The 16,333-nt window shown below is 46.8% G+C and overlaps 2 protein-coding genes across 3 annotated transcripts in view; both read left to right on the top strand.

Moving 5' to 3' along the window:
• LOC125722600 (uncharacterized) overlaps positions 1-16,333 on the top strand; it is a 427,015-nt gene that overhangs the window by 262,276 nt on the left and 148,406 nt on the right. The window lies entirely within an intron of this gene.
• On the top strand, positions 10,717-15,463 carry LOC125722585 (uncharacterized). 2 transcript variants are annotated; one of them, XM_048998768.1, is made up of 3 exons: positions 10,717-11,264; positions 12,516-12,699; positions 14,827-15,463. In XM_048998768.1, the coding sequence occupies exons 1-3, from the start codon at positions 11,153-11,155 to the stop codon at positions 14,840-14,842; spliced, it is 312 nt and encodes a 103-aa protein (XP_048854725.1). In that variant the 5' UTR covers positions 10,717-11,152; the 3' UTR covers positions 14,843-15,463. The 2 variants fall into 2 exon arrangements, with proteins under 2 accessions (XP_048854725.1, XP_048854724.1); XM_048998767.1 differs by having other exon boundaries at positions 12,516-15,463.

The raw sequence follows: 16,333 nt of genomic DNA on the forward strand, positions 1-16,333 counted from the left end.
CAGGCCTATAGAGGACTCAGACGCCAATCCCTCACACAGGCCTATAGAGGACTCAGACGTCAATCCCTCACACAGGCCTATAGAGGACTCAGACGTCAATCCCTCTCACAGGCCTATAGAGGACTCAGACATCAACCCCTCACACAGGCCTATAGAGGACTCAGACGTCAATCCCTCACACAGGCCTATAGAGGACTCAGACATCAGCCCCTCGCACAAGCCTATAGAGGACTCAGACGTCAATCCCTCACACAGGCCTATAGAGGACTCAGACATCAGCCCCTCGCACAAGCCTATAGAGGACTCAGAATTCAGCCCCTCACACAGGCCTATAGAGGACTCAGACATCAGCCCCTCGCACAGGCCTATAAAGGACTCAGACGTCAGCCCCTCGCACAGGCCTATAGAGGACTCAGACGTCAGCCCCCCACACAGGCCTATAGAGGACTCAGATGTCAGCCCCTCACACAGGCCTATAGAGGACTCAGACGTCAATCCCTCACACAGGCCTATAGAGGACTCAGACGTCAATCCCTCACACAGGCCTATAGAGGACTCAGACACCAGCCCCTCACACAGGCCTATAGAGGACTCAGACGTCAATCCTTCACACAGGCCTGTAGTGGACTCAGATGTCAGCCCCTCGCACAGGCCTATAGAGGACTCGAACATCAGCCCCTCACACAGGCCTATAGAGGACTCAGACTTCAGCCCCTCACACAGGCCTATAGAGGACTCGGACGTCAGCCCCTCACACAAGCCTATAGAGGACTCAGACGTCAATCCCTCACACAGGCCTATAGAGGACTCAGACGTCAATCCCTCACACAGGCCTATAGAGGACTCAGACATCAACCCCTCACACAGGCCTATAGAGGACTCAAACGTCAGTCCCTCACACAGGCCTATAGAGGACTCAGACGTCAACCCCTCGCACAAGCCAATAGAGGACTCAGAATTCAGCCCCTCACACAGGCCTATAGTGGACTCAGACATCAGCCCCTCACACAGGCCTATAGAGGACTCAGACGTCAATCCCTCACACAGGCCTATAGAGGACTCAGACGTCAGCCCCCCACACAGGCCTATAGAGGACTCAGATGTCAGCCCCTCACACAGGCCTATAGAGGACTCAGACGTCAATCCCTCACACAGGCCTATAGAGGACTCAGAAGTCAATCCCTCACACAGGCCTATAGAGGACTCAGACGTCAATCCCTCACACAGGCCTATAGAGGACTCAGACGTCAATCCCTCACACAGGCCTATAGAGGACTCAGACTTCAACCCCTCACACAGGCCTATAGAGGACTCGAACGTCAGCCCCTCACACAGGCCTATAGAAGACTCGAACATCAGCCCCTCACACAGGCCTATAGAGGACTCAGACATCAGCCCCTCACACAGGCCTATAGAGGACTCAGACGTCAGCCCCTCACACAGGCCTATAGAGGACTCGGACGTCAATCCCTCACAAAGGCCTATAGAGGACTCGGACGTCAGCCCCTCACACAGGCCTATAGAGGACTCGGACGTCAATCCCTCACAAAGGCCTATAGAGGACTCGAATATCATCCCCTCACACAGGCCTATAGAGGACTCAGACATCAGCCCCTCGCACAGGCCTATAAAGGACTCAGAAGTCAGCCCCTCACACAGGCCTATACAGGACTCGAACATCAGCCCCTCACACAGGCCTATAGAGGACTCGGACGTCCGCCCCTCACACAGGCTTATAGAGGACTCGGACGTCAGCCCCTCACACAGGCCTATAGAGGACTCGGACGTCAGACCCTCACACAGCCTTATAGAGGACTCGGACGTCAGCCCCTCACACAGGCCTATCGAGGACTCAGACATCAGCCCCTCACACAGGCCTATAGAGGACTCGAACATCAGCCCCTCACACAGGCCTATAGAGGACTCGGACGTCAGCCCCTCACACAGGCCTATAGAGGACTCGGACGTCAGCCCCTCACACAGGCCTATAGAGGACTCGGACGTCAGCCCCTCACACAGGCCTATGGAGGACTCGGACGTCAGCCCCTCAAACAGGCCTATAGAGGATTCGGACGTCAGCCCCTCACACAGGCCTATAGAGGACTCAGACGTCAATCCTTCACACAGGCCTATAGAGGACTCAGACGTCAATCCCTCACACAGGCCTATAGAGGACTCAGACACCAGCCCCTCACACAGGCCTATAGAGGACTCAGACGTCAATACCTCACACAGGCCTATAGAGGACTCAGACATCAATCCCTCACACAGGCCTATAGAGGACTCAGACACCAGCCCCTCACACAAGCCTATAGAGGACTCAGACGTCAATCCCTCACACAGGCCTATAGAGGACTCAGATGTCAGCCCCTCATACAGGCCTATAGAGGACTCAGACTTCAGCCCCTCACACAGGCCTATAGAGGACTCAGACGTCAGCCCCTCACACAGGCCTATAGAGGACTCAGACTCAATCCCTCACACAGGCCTATAGAGGACTCAGACGTCAATCCCTCACACAGGCCTATAGAGGACTCAGATGTCAATCCCTCTCACAGGCCTATAGAGGACTCAGACTTCAACCCCTCACACAGGCCTATAGAGGACTCAGACGTCAATCCCCCACACAGGCCTATAGAGGACTCAGATGTCAGCCCCTCACACAGGCCTATAGAGGACTCAGACGTCAATCACTCACACAGGCCTATAGAGGACTCAGACGTCAATCCCTCACACAGGCCTATAGAGGACTCAGACGTCAATCCCTCACACAGGCCTATAGAGGACTCAGACGTCAATCCCTCACACAGGCCTATAGAGGACTCAGACACCAGCCCCTCACACAGGCCTATAGAGGACTCAGACGTCAATCCTTCACACAGGCCTATAGTGGACTCAGACTTCAACCCCTCGCACAGGTCTATAAAGGACTCAGACGTCAGCCCCTCGCACAGGCCAATAGAGAACTCAGACGTCCCTCCCACGGGCCTATAGAGGACTCAGTCGTCAGCCCTTCACACAGGCCTATAGAGGACTTGAACGTCAGCCCCTCACACAGGCCTATAGAAGACTCGAACATCAGCCCCTCACACAGGCCTATAGAGGACTCAGACATCAGCCCCTCGCACAGGCCTATAGAGAACTCAGACGTCCCTCCCACGGGCCTATAGAGGACTCAGACGTCAGCCCCTCACACAGGCCTATAGAGGACTCGAACGTCAGCCCCTCACACAGGCCTATGAAGGACTCGGACGTCAGCCCCTCAAACAGGCCTATAGAGGATTCGGACGTCAGCCCCTCACACAGGCCTATAGAGGACTCAGACGTCAATCCCTCACACAGGCCTATAGAGGACTCAGACTTCAGCCCCTCGCACAGGCCTATAAAGGACTCAGACGTCAGCCCCTCGCACAGGCCTATAGAGGACTCAGAATTCAGCCCCTCACACAGGCCTATAGAGGACTCAGACATCAGCCCCTCACACAGGCCTATAGAGAACTCAGACATCAGCCCCTCGGACAGGCCTATAGAGGACTCAGACTTCAGCCCCTCGCACAGGGCTATAGAGGACTCAGACGCCAATCCCTCACACAGGCCTATAGAGGACTCAGACGTCAGCCCCTCACACAGGCCTATAGAGGACTCAGACGCCAATCCCTCACACAGGCCTATAGAGGACTCAGACACCAGCCCCTCACACAGGCCTATAGAGGACTCAGACGTCAATACCTCACACAGGCCTATAGAGGACTCACACGTCAATCCCTCACACAGGCCTATAGAGGACTCAGACATCAGCCCCTCGCACAAGCCTATAGAGGACTCAGAATTCAGCCCCTCACACAGGCCTATAGAGGACTCAGACATCAGCCCCTCGCACAGGCCTATAAAGGACTCAGACGTCAGCCCCTCGCACAGGCCTATAGAGGACTCAGACGTCAGCCCCCCACACAGGCCTATAGAGGACTCAGATGTCAGCCCCTCACACAGGCCTATAGAGGACTCAGACGTCAATCCCTCACACAGGCCTATAGAGGACTCAGACGTCAATCCCTCACACAGGCCTATAGAGGACTCAGACGTCAATCCCTCACACAGGCCTATAGAGGACTCAGACACCAGCCCCTCACACAGGCCTATAGAGGACTCAGACGTCAATCCTTCACACAGGCCTATAGTGGACTCAGATGTCAGCCCCTCGCACAGGCCTATAGAGGACTCGAACATCAGCCCCTCACACAGGCCTATAGAGGACTCAGACTTCAGCCCCTCACACAGGCCTATAGAGGACTCGGACGTCAGCCCCTCACACAGGCCTATAGAGGACTCAGACGTCAATCCCTCACACAGGCCTATAGAGGACTCAGACGTCAATCCCTCACACAGGCCTATAGAGGACTCAGACATCAACCCCTCACACAGGCCTATAGAGGACTCAAACGTCAGTCCCTCACACAGGCCTATAGAGGACTCAGACGTCAACCCCTCGCACCAGCCAATAGAGGACTCAGAATTCAGCCCCTCACACAGGCCTATAGAGGACTCAGACATCAGCCCCTCACACAGGCCTATAGAGGACTCAGACGTCAATCCCTCACACAGGCCTATAGAGGACTCAGACGTCAGCCCCCCACACAGGCCTATAGAGGACTCAGATGTCAGCCCCTCACACAGGCCTATAGAGGACTCAGACGTCAATCCCTCACACAGGCCTATAGAGGACTCAGACGCCAATCCCTCACACAGGCCTATAGAGGACTCAGACGTCAATACCTCACACAGGCCTATAGAGGACTCAGACGTCAATCCCTCACACAGGCCTATAGAGGACTCAGACTTCAACCCCTCACACAGGCCTATAGAGGACTCGAACGTCAGCCCCTCACACAGGCCTATAGAAGACTCGAACATCAGCCCCTCACACAGGCCTATGGAGGACTCAGACATCAGCCCCTCACACAGGCCTATAGAGGACTCAGACGTCAGCCCCTCACACAGGCCTATAGAGGACTCGGACGTCAATCCCTCACAAAGGCCTATAGAGGACTCGGACGTCAGCCCCTCACACAGGCTTATAGAGGACTCGGACGTCAGCCCCTCACACAGGCCTATAGAGGACTCGGACGTCAGACCCTCACACAGCCTTATAGAGGACTCGGACGTCAGCCCCTCACACAGGCCTATCGAGGACTCAGACATCAGCCCCTCACACAGGCCTATAGAGGACTTGAACATCAGCCCCTCACACAGGCCTATAGAGGACTCGGACGTCAGCCCCTCACACAGGCCTATAGAGGACTCGGACGTCAGCCCCTCACACAGGCCTATAGAGGACTCGGACGTCAGCCCCTCAAACAGGCCTATAGAGGACTCGGACGTCAGCCCCTCACACGGGCCTATAGATGACTCAGACGTCAGCCCCTCACACGGGCCTATAGAGGACTCTGACGTCAGCCCCTCACACGGGCCTATAGAGGACCCAGACGTCAGCCCCTCACACGGGCCAATAGAGGACTCTGACGTCAGCCCCTCACACGGGCCTATAGAGGACTCAGACGTCAGCCCCTCACACGGGCCTATAGAGGACTCAGACGTCAGCCCCTCACACGGGTCTATAGAGGACTCAGACGTCAGCCCCTCACACAGACCTATAGAGGACTCAGACGTCAGCCCCTCACACAGGCCTATAGAGGACTCAGACGTCAGCCCCTCACACAGGCCTATAGAGGACTCAGACGTCAGCACCTCACACAGGCCTATAGAGGACTCAGACGTCAGCCCCTCACATGGGCCTATAGAGGAATCACTGAAAGTATCCTTACCAGTGGCAGAGAGAGGAAATCTCTTCAAGGAGTTGTTGTAAAAACTGCATAAAGGATCATAGGCTCTGACCTCCCCTCTTTGGACACATTAAATACACAATGCTGTCGGAGGAAAACTCAGGACATACTCAGTGATCAACATCACCCAGCATTATGCCTGTTTAGGAGGAAGGATTTTAGGATACAACCTAAGACACCGCAGGCCAGAGAGCATGACCGCCTACAAAACACGATTCTACAACAGCTTTATCCCAGCCACAGTTAGACTGATGGCTAAGCACATTAAAGTGGGTATGAAATACAGCCGCCCCACTTCCCCCGTGGACATTACCTGGACAGTTACCACTCCAAAGAGGCAATCAGACACATCGGAGCACTACAGCCTCACTTTCATTCTTTCTCTTAGGTAGTCAAATAACTCTTTCAGTGCAATAGTCTAACAAACATGTGCAATATTCCACTTTTCTGTACATTATACTGTCTTGATATTATTTCTGTGAAATAATTCACTCACACACCCAGGCCATGCACTCTGTATCCTGTATCTGCATCTGTACACAGTGTGTAACCACTTACTGTATTACATTCTGGAATTACTGTGTTGGCTGCTTTTATTATTTACATTTTTTATATTATGTTATTTAATGTTTTAAAAAACTGTCTCTTCTCCTCTGTCTCTCTATTTTTTAAAAATGACTCTGGGAGATACGCACAAGAATTCCAATGTGCTTCTACTGACCTGTTCCTGTGCAAATGGCAATAAAGATATCTACTACTACGCTACCAATGATATACCAGGCCCTTCAGGTCTGGGTGTGCAGCAGGACCACAAGACAGGAGAGTTCAGGACAACTGACTTCACTGACTCGACCTGGTCCACTGATGCTGAATAACCTCTCAGGTGACAATGAGCGAAAGCGGAGAGATGTAGGTGGGAGCTATGGAAGTGAGAAGAGTGAGCAAACTGTAGGATATACCCAAGATGACGTAAACCAGGATGGGTTACCAAAACATAAGAGTGGAAATTGGTGGTATAAAAGGGCTGATACACCGCTGCTTCATTAGGGAGGAGGATTGTGTGGTGTGTGCGAGTGCAGAGCCTCCAGCTCAGGGAGTCCCGTTCCCGTACACTAATAACCAGTGTGGAGACTGGGGAATGTAGAGAGTTAGAAGAGTCTGGAAGGGTCTGTGTCAGGATGGTTTGATTCCCCTGATAAAGTATGCAAACTTAAATCTAGTCCGAAAGTGCGCATGCAGTACTGTCCATATTGGTGCCTGATATACCAGGGAAATATTAAATATGCTTATAGGGTGGACAGTTTAGGCCTTGGGAAGGGGGACAGCGATATATTATGGGGCAGAAATTGAGTTTTTTCAAGGGACTTCCTTGTGAGTGTTTTAAGAATAATGGGACAGAGGAGGTAGGCATCTCCGGGGGTAACTGTGGAACTGTTTGGGATGTGAAAGGCGACCAAATGCAGAATGGAGAAGTATGGAGCATTCCGCTGGATGCATTAGAGAACCAGAGCGTACCTCTGGCAGATACGTGGTGGCTGTGTGGTCAGGAGGGAGGATTGAGGCCTCCTCTCCCCAATAATTGTGGAGGCCTCTGCACTAGGGGGATGTTAGCTAGCCAGGTGGATATTTACTCTGACAAACAGCCCTCTAGGTCCCACAGGTTTGTTACGAGCTGCGAAGATGATCCCAGTGTGTATATAGATGCCATATGCCAGCCGAGGGGCATTCCAGAGAAATATAAGGTGAGAAGTGAGATAGCTGCAGGGTTTGAATCAATATTAATTTGGCCTACTGTTAACAAAAATGTGGAATGGATAAATTATTTGTACTATAATCAGCAGAGGTTTACCAACTATACTCAGGAGGCACTCGCATCTCTGGGGGAGCAGCTTCAGGCCACCAGTCTGATGGCATGACAGAACAGGATGGCCCTGGATTGGCTCCTGGCTGAAAAAGGGGGAGTGTGTGTGCTGTTCGGGGATCAGTGCTGTACATTTATTCCCAATAATACAGCCCAGGATGTTTCATTTACTGAGGGTATGAGAAAGTTGCAGGGGTTACAGGATGAGATGGCGAGAAATTCGGGGCAACATGACGAGTTGTTTGACTGGTGCTATAATATGTGGGGTAGTTGGCAGTAAGCCCTTATGAAAGCACTCTGTGTGCGTGCTGTGTTCATTCTTGCTTTGCTACTAATCTTTTGTTGTGTAGTTCCTCTTGTTCGCTCCCTAGTGGGAAGAGCGCTGTCTCAGCAGGCGACTATAGCTGCAATGTTTAGAGTGGTGGGAGGACCGTTTGGAGCGGCAACCTCCTGGACCAACACGGAAACGGATGGCGACATAGACACCTTGGATACGCTCCTGCCCATAGCTGAAGTTCGGCCGTACCGCCTGTGAATACTCCATGTTGGAAACGCTGCAGCCTGCCTGCCGCCCACGACACCTGGGACTTTCCTGCTCATGACAGAGTGCCTGTTATAGTAATCTACAGTGTTATCAGTTAACCTTTCAGTTATCTTTGCATTAGCCGTATATGTTTATGTAATGAGCTTGTGGTAGGTGATGTACTCCTGGTAGATTATGTATTCCTGATAATATATGCAATGTATCCTGGGGAGTTCATTGCTGTTGGTTGATTCTGAGTGTTGATAGTTTGTGAGCCATGTCAGCCATGGACCCCAAAGGGGGGCCGCGCCTGTGGCGGGCTGGGAGTGGAATTTCCCTAGATCTTAGGGTTTTAGCCCTCCCTCCTAGGCTGGATGGACAGAATTGTGTGTGGGACTCTTTAGAATCCCAAAGGGGGGAAATATATGGGATATTATTTAGCACTATACAATGTAGAATATAATCATTACGGTATTATTAAAAAGCATGCCAAATACCCATGATGTAATCATTACAATGTAATCATTATAATGTAATCAACACAATGTAATCAATTGAGTATGTATTTGCACCTTGTATTAGCCTCAAATGTTCTGTTAGCTACTTTATGTTAGCCCTGAATGCATGAATATCCACCTTTATTAGTGTTATGCCTTATCATTATGTTGAAGGACAAATATATTATCAACCCTCTAATTAGACAATGTGCAACAGGTTGAAGCTACCAAGGTTTGCTACTCAAGGAAGGTTTTCGCCCGAGTTCCTCAAAAGTTCACGGCTGAGCATTTTTAAAAAACCAAGTGGAGATGGTCGCACCACCATTATGTTCGGCTGAGGGACCAAACAGTAAAAGAAATGATGGACAAACTTATCACCTAGTGGTGTGGATTGATGTAAAAAACAATGATTGTGAATGATTGAAGGAATGATGATGCTTAAGTGACGAGATATTGTTAAATGATAAGACCTTGTATAAAAATTGGTGTAAAACAGTACTGGAGACACTTTACGTGTCCGGCCTTGGTTGTAACTTCATTGTTGCAATAAAGACTGAATTTGGATCTACACCAGCGGCTTCTGACTTCTGATTTAGCAGGGAATGAAAAACCACAAAACTAACATTTTGCCTTTTTCCCCATCTGTAACTGTTATTATGTTATTATCATTTAGAACTGAATATCCATACTCCCTTTTAATCTCATGCATCTTTTTTATCATTCCCCAGACTTTACTAATGTCAGTTTCCCGTCCTACTGAATTACAGAAGGACCTCCAAAACTCCCTCTTTGCTCATTTAACTACCCTCCTTACGTTAGCCTGCAACTTTTTGTACTCAATCAAATTCTGAAAGTTGTGAGTACTTTTTAACATTGTAAAAGCTTTGTTCCGAAACTTAACTGCAGTATCACATTTCTTTGTTTACTATGAGATCTTTGGTTAGTCTGCTTTGCTGCCTCTAGAATTACTGCATCATGGTTAGATTTCTTTTGTCCGACATAAAGCCGGCCCTGCAAAACGTCACCTAACGTCACCAAGTCACATGGTACAAAAACCTACAAGACGATCGTGACAGATCGTGCAGCACGTGCAGAGAGCAAGAAAGATCGTGCAGCACCTTTCAGCCGGCGTAACTGTAAATGTCGCTACTATGTGCCCCTGGCTTATTTTGTAAATGTCTCGTAAATGTTCTTGTTTGTTTTGTTAATCTTAATGGTCACTGGTCAGCTATTACTTCTGTTGTAATTTAAAGCTTCAATAACAAAAATAATAAAAAAAAACTCTCAGCCGGCTGCACAAACTGGACCTGCCTCCGTGACACAACTTTGCCCTTATTGGCTGAACAATTTTAGTCACACGCATGACGTTTGTATCTCTGGAAGTTCCGATGCATTATCTGCTATTTCTCCCGAAAAGCCTGTAAAGAAGTAAAGTTTCAATAAATGCTCTAATAGTACACATAAGTTAATCGTTTATTTATTGTTAGTTACTGTAATGTTGCGCTGCTTTATGTGTTTAATCGTCTAGTCTGTGAAGAAGGCATTCAAGTAAGAATTGCATTGTATTCTGTGCATGCCAATAAAAACTTTGAATCCTTGAAATAAATGTATTTGATCTTTTTCCTGGCAGCTATCTTTTCACTGCTAGCACTTTGGATCAGGAGTTGGTTATTGTAGAAGAGGTAATGTGCATGCAGGTGATATTTGTATAGATGTATCTACACCCTTTTGGAAGTGCGGCCATCTCAGTCAGGTCTCGCACTAGGAGGAGTAGAAGCTGTCTAGTTTGGCTGCTGTCAGTTTATATTCCACTCCTGCAGCCGCCGGCAGATGGCACTCCCCCTCACGTCAGCTGCAGTCAGACCTAAGCCAAGTCGAACGCACCCAATGGCTCCTCCCCATTCCCAATTATCAAAAAACCCACTAATTGAATGGGTCGCGTAATTATCGCTATGAATTCTGGGAGTCTGTGCAACTTCAAGACTGCAGCTCTCGTGTTACTTATAACAAGGAAGGAATATTATTCTATGTCTTTAATGGCGACCGAATGATTGATTGATATAATGTAGTGTTTCATTCTATATCCTGTTTTGATAAGATATCGACATTTCGTAAACATTCGATATACAATTAAACCATAATTGGTCCGTCTTGTTTCTTTGTCACCCAGAAACTTCACAACTGTGTTGTGAGCGGATTTTCAGCGCTTAAAATTTTGTGGTACTTCTACGTTTCTGCGCTTTTGTAAATGTAGATCGTATGTTTTGTCATTTGATTAAAGCGTTTGAAGACTTTGCAGCGCGCTGACACCAATCGGCCACCGTAGCTTAGCAACCGAATCATAACAATTCTTATTCCGTTTAGAGTTTTCATTTGAACATTTAAAGCAGCTCAGACTTGCAGTTTATCAGCAAGAGAGAAGACGCGAAAGATGTCCATCGTGAAAACCACCGTGAATCTCCAGAGGATTGACTGGCTGCTGCCGACAGGTGCAGTCAGTGTGCGGATCGCCCCGGAATACATCCCCGGTCCAGTTGGCCGAGGTAAGGATGGCAAAATGATGCCCAGACTAACTCAGCACTTAAAGAGTTAAAGTCAGAATATGCTTGACTAGTCTTCTTGAATCTTCTGTTCTATTATCTTGTTTTAGAAGTACATGTCTAAATAATAAAGTAGTTCACCTTTAGCTTTAATATACGGGAGTCTTTTTGCATGTCTACTACATTATATAATGAAATCAGTAAAATCTGTGGCTGTGCTGTGTTTAAACATCAGAGAAAATCATCATGAAGTGGTAAAGTAACAGCTGAATATGTCCTAATATATGGTGTTTCCCCGAAAATAAGACAGGGTCTTATATTCATTTTTGTTCCAAATGACGCGTATAGTATAACATGCTACAGTATATTTACCGGTATTCATGAACAAAAATCCACATTTATTCAAACACAGACATTATGTCATCTTCTAACAGTATCTTTCCATGTAAACAATTTGACGGTGAATTTATTCATGAACAAAATTCTGCTGTATACTGCATATGTTTATTCAAATATAGTCGTAATGTCATGTTCTTCTGGAACATCATTGTAAATCTCCAAGTTCCAAATTCCGTCCTGAATATCTCGCAACTCAATTTCCTGTAGAACCAGTGTCCCCAATCTCTCATGTTTAGCAATAACTCTGTCCTTAAATGAGCGCCTCTTGTCCATGTAGCCTTCTCGTAGTATAACCGCATCTCATTCTAGTTACCGTACAATCCATGGGACAATAACTAGGGCTTATATTACGAGCTTCTTGAAAAATCATGTTAGGGCTTATTTGCGGGGAAACGCGGTAGTAATCAGAAAAAGCATAAATCTTAGTTTGGTACCTTGAGAGTGAATAAATAATGCAACTTATGGAAAGTGTAAGATATGTAAAGGATTTGACTTAATAGCCAGTTGTTGATGCCAGCATTTGGATTGAGTGGGCTGCTATATTTGATGCACATGAACCTTTCCAGTGTTGTTTTTCGCTGTTGTTCTGCGTATCAGGGAATCTGTGCACAAACTGGCTTGTTTGTATAGGTCAGGTTCCCCTGCTGAAACGCAGACGGCCCAAGTCAAGACCAGCGCATAAGTTTCCCAAGCGTGTGTTTCCTGTATCCAATAAAGACGGGGGAATTTTTCTTAGTGTGCAATACCGACTGCCAAGTGTGATATCTGTGATGGTTGTGATGTAGTGTTGTTGTACAGTGACATAATGTTTCATTTAAATTAAATATGCTGTCCCCTGTCTTTATAATCCCAAAGGACAAACCAGTTCCAGTGATGCTGGCCGTCGGAAGAAGTGCCGCACCAGGCCGCCGGCAGCCAGCTCCCTGACCACGTCTGCCTCTCCTGGATCTGCTGCCATCCCGGTGGCAACCAGCAGGGGTCAGCAGGGCACAGGCCGCCGTAGAAAAACGGCGGGAGGCCGGTCAGGGCGAAGAAGGAGGTATGACCAACAGAAGGGGTTAGAGCCTAAGCCCAGCTCACCAACCTTCTCCTCCTCTTCATTTTTATTTCCGTCTTCAGTCCCCTCCCCTTTTGTTTCATCCCCATTTCTTTTTATGGGCTCCTCTGTTTTATCCCCACACTTAGTCACACCTGTAAGCCCAGCTCCACATCCATTTTCAGCTCCAGGCATGGTTCATCTGACCCCTCTGCTTCAGGCTCCAGCACAGGCTGTAGCCGCCTCATCTCACCTGGAAAAATTCTATTGGTTGTATAACTATTATGTAACAAAGTACTCTAAAATGACCTATGACGCCAAGTGCTTTACTGAGTACTGGTGTCAGGAGTTTTGGAACAGACATTTAAATGAAATTAACTTAGCGAAACAGGGGAAGAATGAGGATAATGAGGGTACTCATTCAACCAAGAGGCGTAGGATTGATGAAGATGAGTTCATCTTTCCTATTGATGCACTGGAGCAGCTAAGTACCATGCCCAGGGCTCAGGAGATGGGTGTGGAGATGGGCTATCAGTCAGATGCACATAGCTACATTTCCCTGTAGATTCAGCACATAATTACACGAGACTTGTCATACGTACTTAGGATAAGATAAAATTAGGATATGTTACCATGTAGTTCTATAGCATAAGGTACTATAGGATAAGCTTAAGATAGGATAAGGTTAAGATTGTATAGAATAAGATAAAGATAGGACAAGTTAAGATAGTCTTAACTTGTATGCCATTTTATGTTTTACAAAGACATGATAAATTACCATAAGTTTAGGATAAGATTATATGAGATAACATAGTATAAGAATAAGATAGGATTGCATAGCATAAGATAAGAAAGATAGGATAAGATAACATAGAATAAAATTAAGATAGGATAGGTTACGGTAAGCTTAAGATTGTATAACATAGGATTAGATTAATTATAAATAAAGCAGTCCTCCTTAGAGGGGGGGTGGTGGAGGGAATATTTAAGAAATAAAAATAGGATTAATTAAGATAAGGTTAAGATAAGATTGTATAACATAGGATTAGATTAATTGTAAATAAAGCAGTCCTCCTTAGAGGGGGGGTGGTGGAGGGAATATTTAAGAAATAAAAATAGGATTAATTAACATAAGGTTAAGATAAGATTGTATAACATAGGATTAGATTAATTGTAAATAAAGCAGTCCTCCTTAGAGGGGGGTGGTGGAGGGAATATTTAAGAAATAAAAATAGGATCAGTTAACATAAGGTAAAGATAAGATTGTATAACATAGGATTAGATTAATTGTAAATAAAGCAGTCCTCCTTAGAGGGGGGGTGGTGGAGGGAATATTTAAGAAATAAAAATAGGATCAGTTAACATAAGGTAAAGATAAGATTGTATAACATAGGATTAGATTAATTGTAAATAAAGCAGTCCTCCTTAGAGGGGGGGTGGTGGAGGGAATATTTAAGAAATAAAAATAGGATCAGTTAACATAAGGTTAAGATTAGATTGTATAACATAGGGGGGCGGCATGGTGGTGCAGTGGTTAGCACTGCTGCCTCACACCTCTGGGACCCGGGTTCGAGTCTCCGCCTGGGTCACATGTGTGTGGAGTTTGCATGTTCTCCCCATGTTGTCGTGGGGTTTCCTCCGGGTACTCTGGTTTCCCCCCACAGTCCAAAAACATGCTGAGGCTAATTGGCGTCGCTGGATTGCCCATAGGTGTGCATGTGTGAGTGACTGGTGTGTGAGTGTGCCCTGCGATGGGCTGGCCCCCCATCCTGGGTTGTTCCCTGCCTCGTGCCCATTGCTTCCGGGATAGGCTCCGGACCCCCCGCGACCCAATAGGATAAGCGGTTTGGAAAATGGATGGATGGATGGATGTATAACATAGGGCTACAGTGAAGAAATCAAAAATTTCAAGGCAGCATGAAGGTAACGCACAATCAGGGATGTGCAATTTCTGAGGCATGTATTCAAAAAAAGTATTTTAATTGTGTTTTATCATTCATATTTGACTTAGTTCATGAAATAAAATGTTTTTTTCTACAGACTTTGATCAGTGTTTTTGTATTTTGTAAAATACGAGAAATACTGTATGCATGGTAATGTCAGGTGTGCAAAATGTTTGTGCTAACAAAGGACACAGAGCCCCTAGAAGGGCACAGAGCCAGGCTGAGCACCACAGCGCTATCCAGCCCATGGCTGCCGATGGTCACATTCCACCAGAACCCCCCCAACACTAACTCCCCAGGGAACTTCCAAGCAGCAGAGCAGATTCCAACAACCGAGGATCAAAGGAAAAGAAAAGATACTGGCAGGAAGAAGATGATCTTGTGGCCAAAGGTTAAAAATGTAGAAGTTTGGAGAACAAATGTGTTACAAATGAAATATTATTTGAAATGTGCTACAGCTTAATCATTCTATCATACATCCATCCATCCATTTTCCAAACCGGAGACTCGAACCTGGGTCCCAGAGGTGTGAGGCAACAGTGCTAACCACTGCACCACCATGCCGGCCCACAAATTTAAACAAATTCATTTTAAATAACTTTAATCTCAGAGCCAATTGCCATGTGCCCACAAATATTTCAATTATTATTGTTTATGATTATAAATGCCGAATACATTCCTGGAGCCTTCGATTTAGCATACACAGTGCCCTCTACAGGATTCTATCGAAACAGCATCTCTCAACCTCGTTCACAAGATTTGTCTTTTTCACAAAACGTTTTTCTTTGTAAATCCCAAAATCTTCCTATAAATGTATGTATGAATGCTTCTCGTCTTTTTCAGTCACACGAAGCCTTTATAAATGAGCTCCCCGATTAATCTGTTTACATGAAAACATCTTAATTGCGTTAAGGCATGTAAACGTAGCCACCTAACGAAAGGTAACCACGTGACTTAGCAGACTGCATGTTCCTCATCTCCTCTGTATGGACCATAGAGCTGTGTATCGGAGAGTCTGACAACACGCTACGTTTCAAGATACAGGCATTACAATTCAATGCGCTGCTCTATTTTGCCATTCTTTTTTTAAAAAATCTTCTTTTAGAAAAACATGGCACATTATAGAGAGCACACCACCAAATGGATGAAATCTGAGTAAAAACATTTGATTTTTAACGCAATCAGAATAAAGGGGTCTGCATTTATCACTGTCCCTGTAACAATCCAGCATCGTAGCACTACAGCTATTTCGGATTCAGCCAACGAATAACGTTGCTAGTCAGCAGCCTTGTGCAAGCTACTGAAAATTGCTAATTACCAATTACTGCATATAAAAGTAATTATAATAAGGGTGGGATTCGACCGTGTGTCTGCCTGGGGGGTCGCCGGCCAGGATCGCCAGCAGTTTGGACGTGTGGTTGGTCATCAATGTGCTGCATCAGTGTCTGCTCCCTCTGCCTGACCTGCCCTGTATAATTACATAATCAAGGAAAATAACAGTGGGCTAAAGGTTGCATAGTGATCACAGTAACATCGCGTCGATGTTGAAATACATGGTGCAAACAAAAGTAGTGGAATTACACTGATGAGTTACTACCAACACTGCTAGGCAGCTAGGTTTGCTAATGCTAATGTTAGCAGCGCACCCATATGCTGCTTCCTCTCGCAAGATAAGGCAGCGTTACTGTCACTGT

The sequence above is a fragment of the Brienomyrus brachyistius genome, unplaced genomic scaffold (genome assembly GCF_023856365.1).
Source record: "Brienomyrus brachyistius isolate T26 unplaced genomic scaffold, BBRACH_0.4 scaffold40, whole genome shotgun sequence".
Taxonomy (NCBI): Eukaryota; Metazoa; Chordata; class Actinopteri; order Osteoglossiformes; family Mormyridae; genus Brienomyrus; species Brienomyrus brachyistius.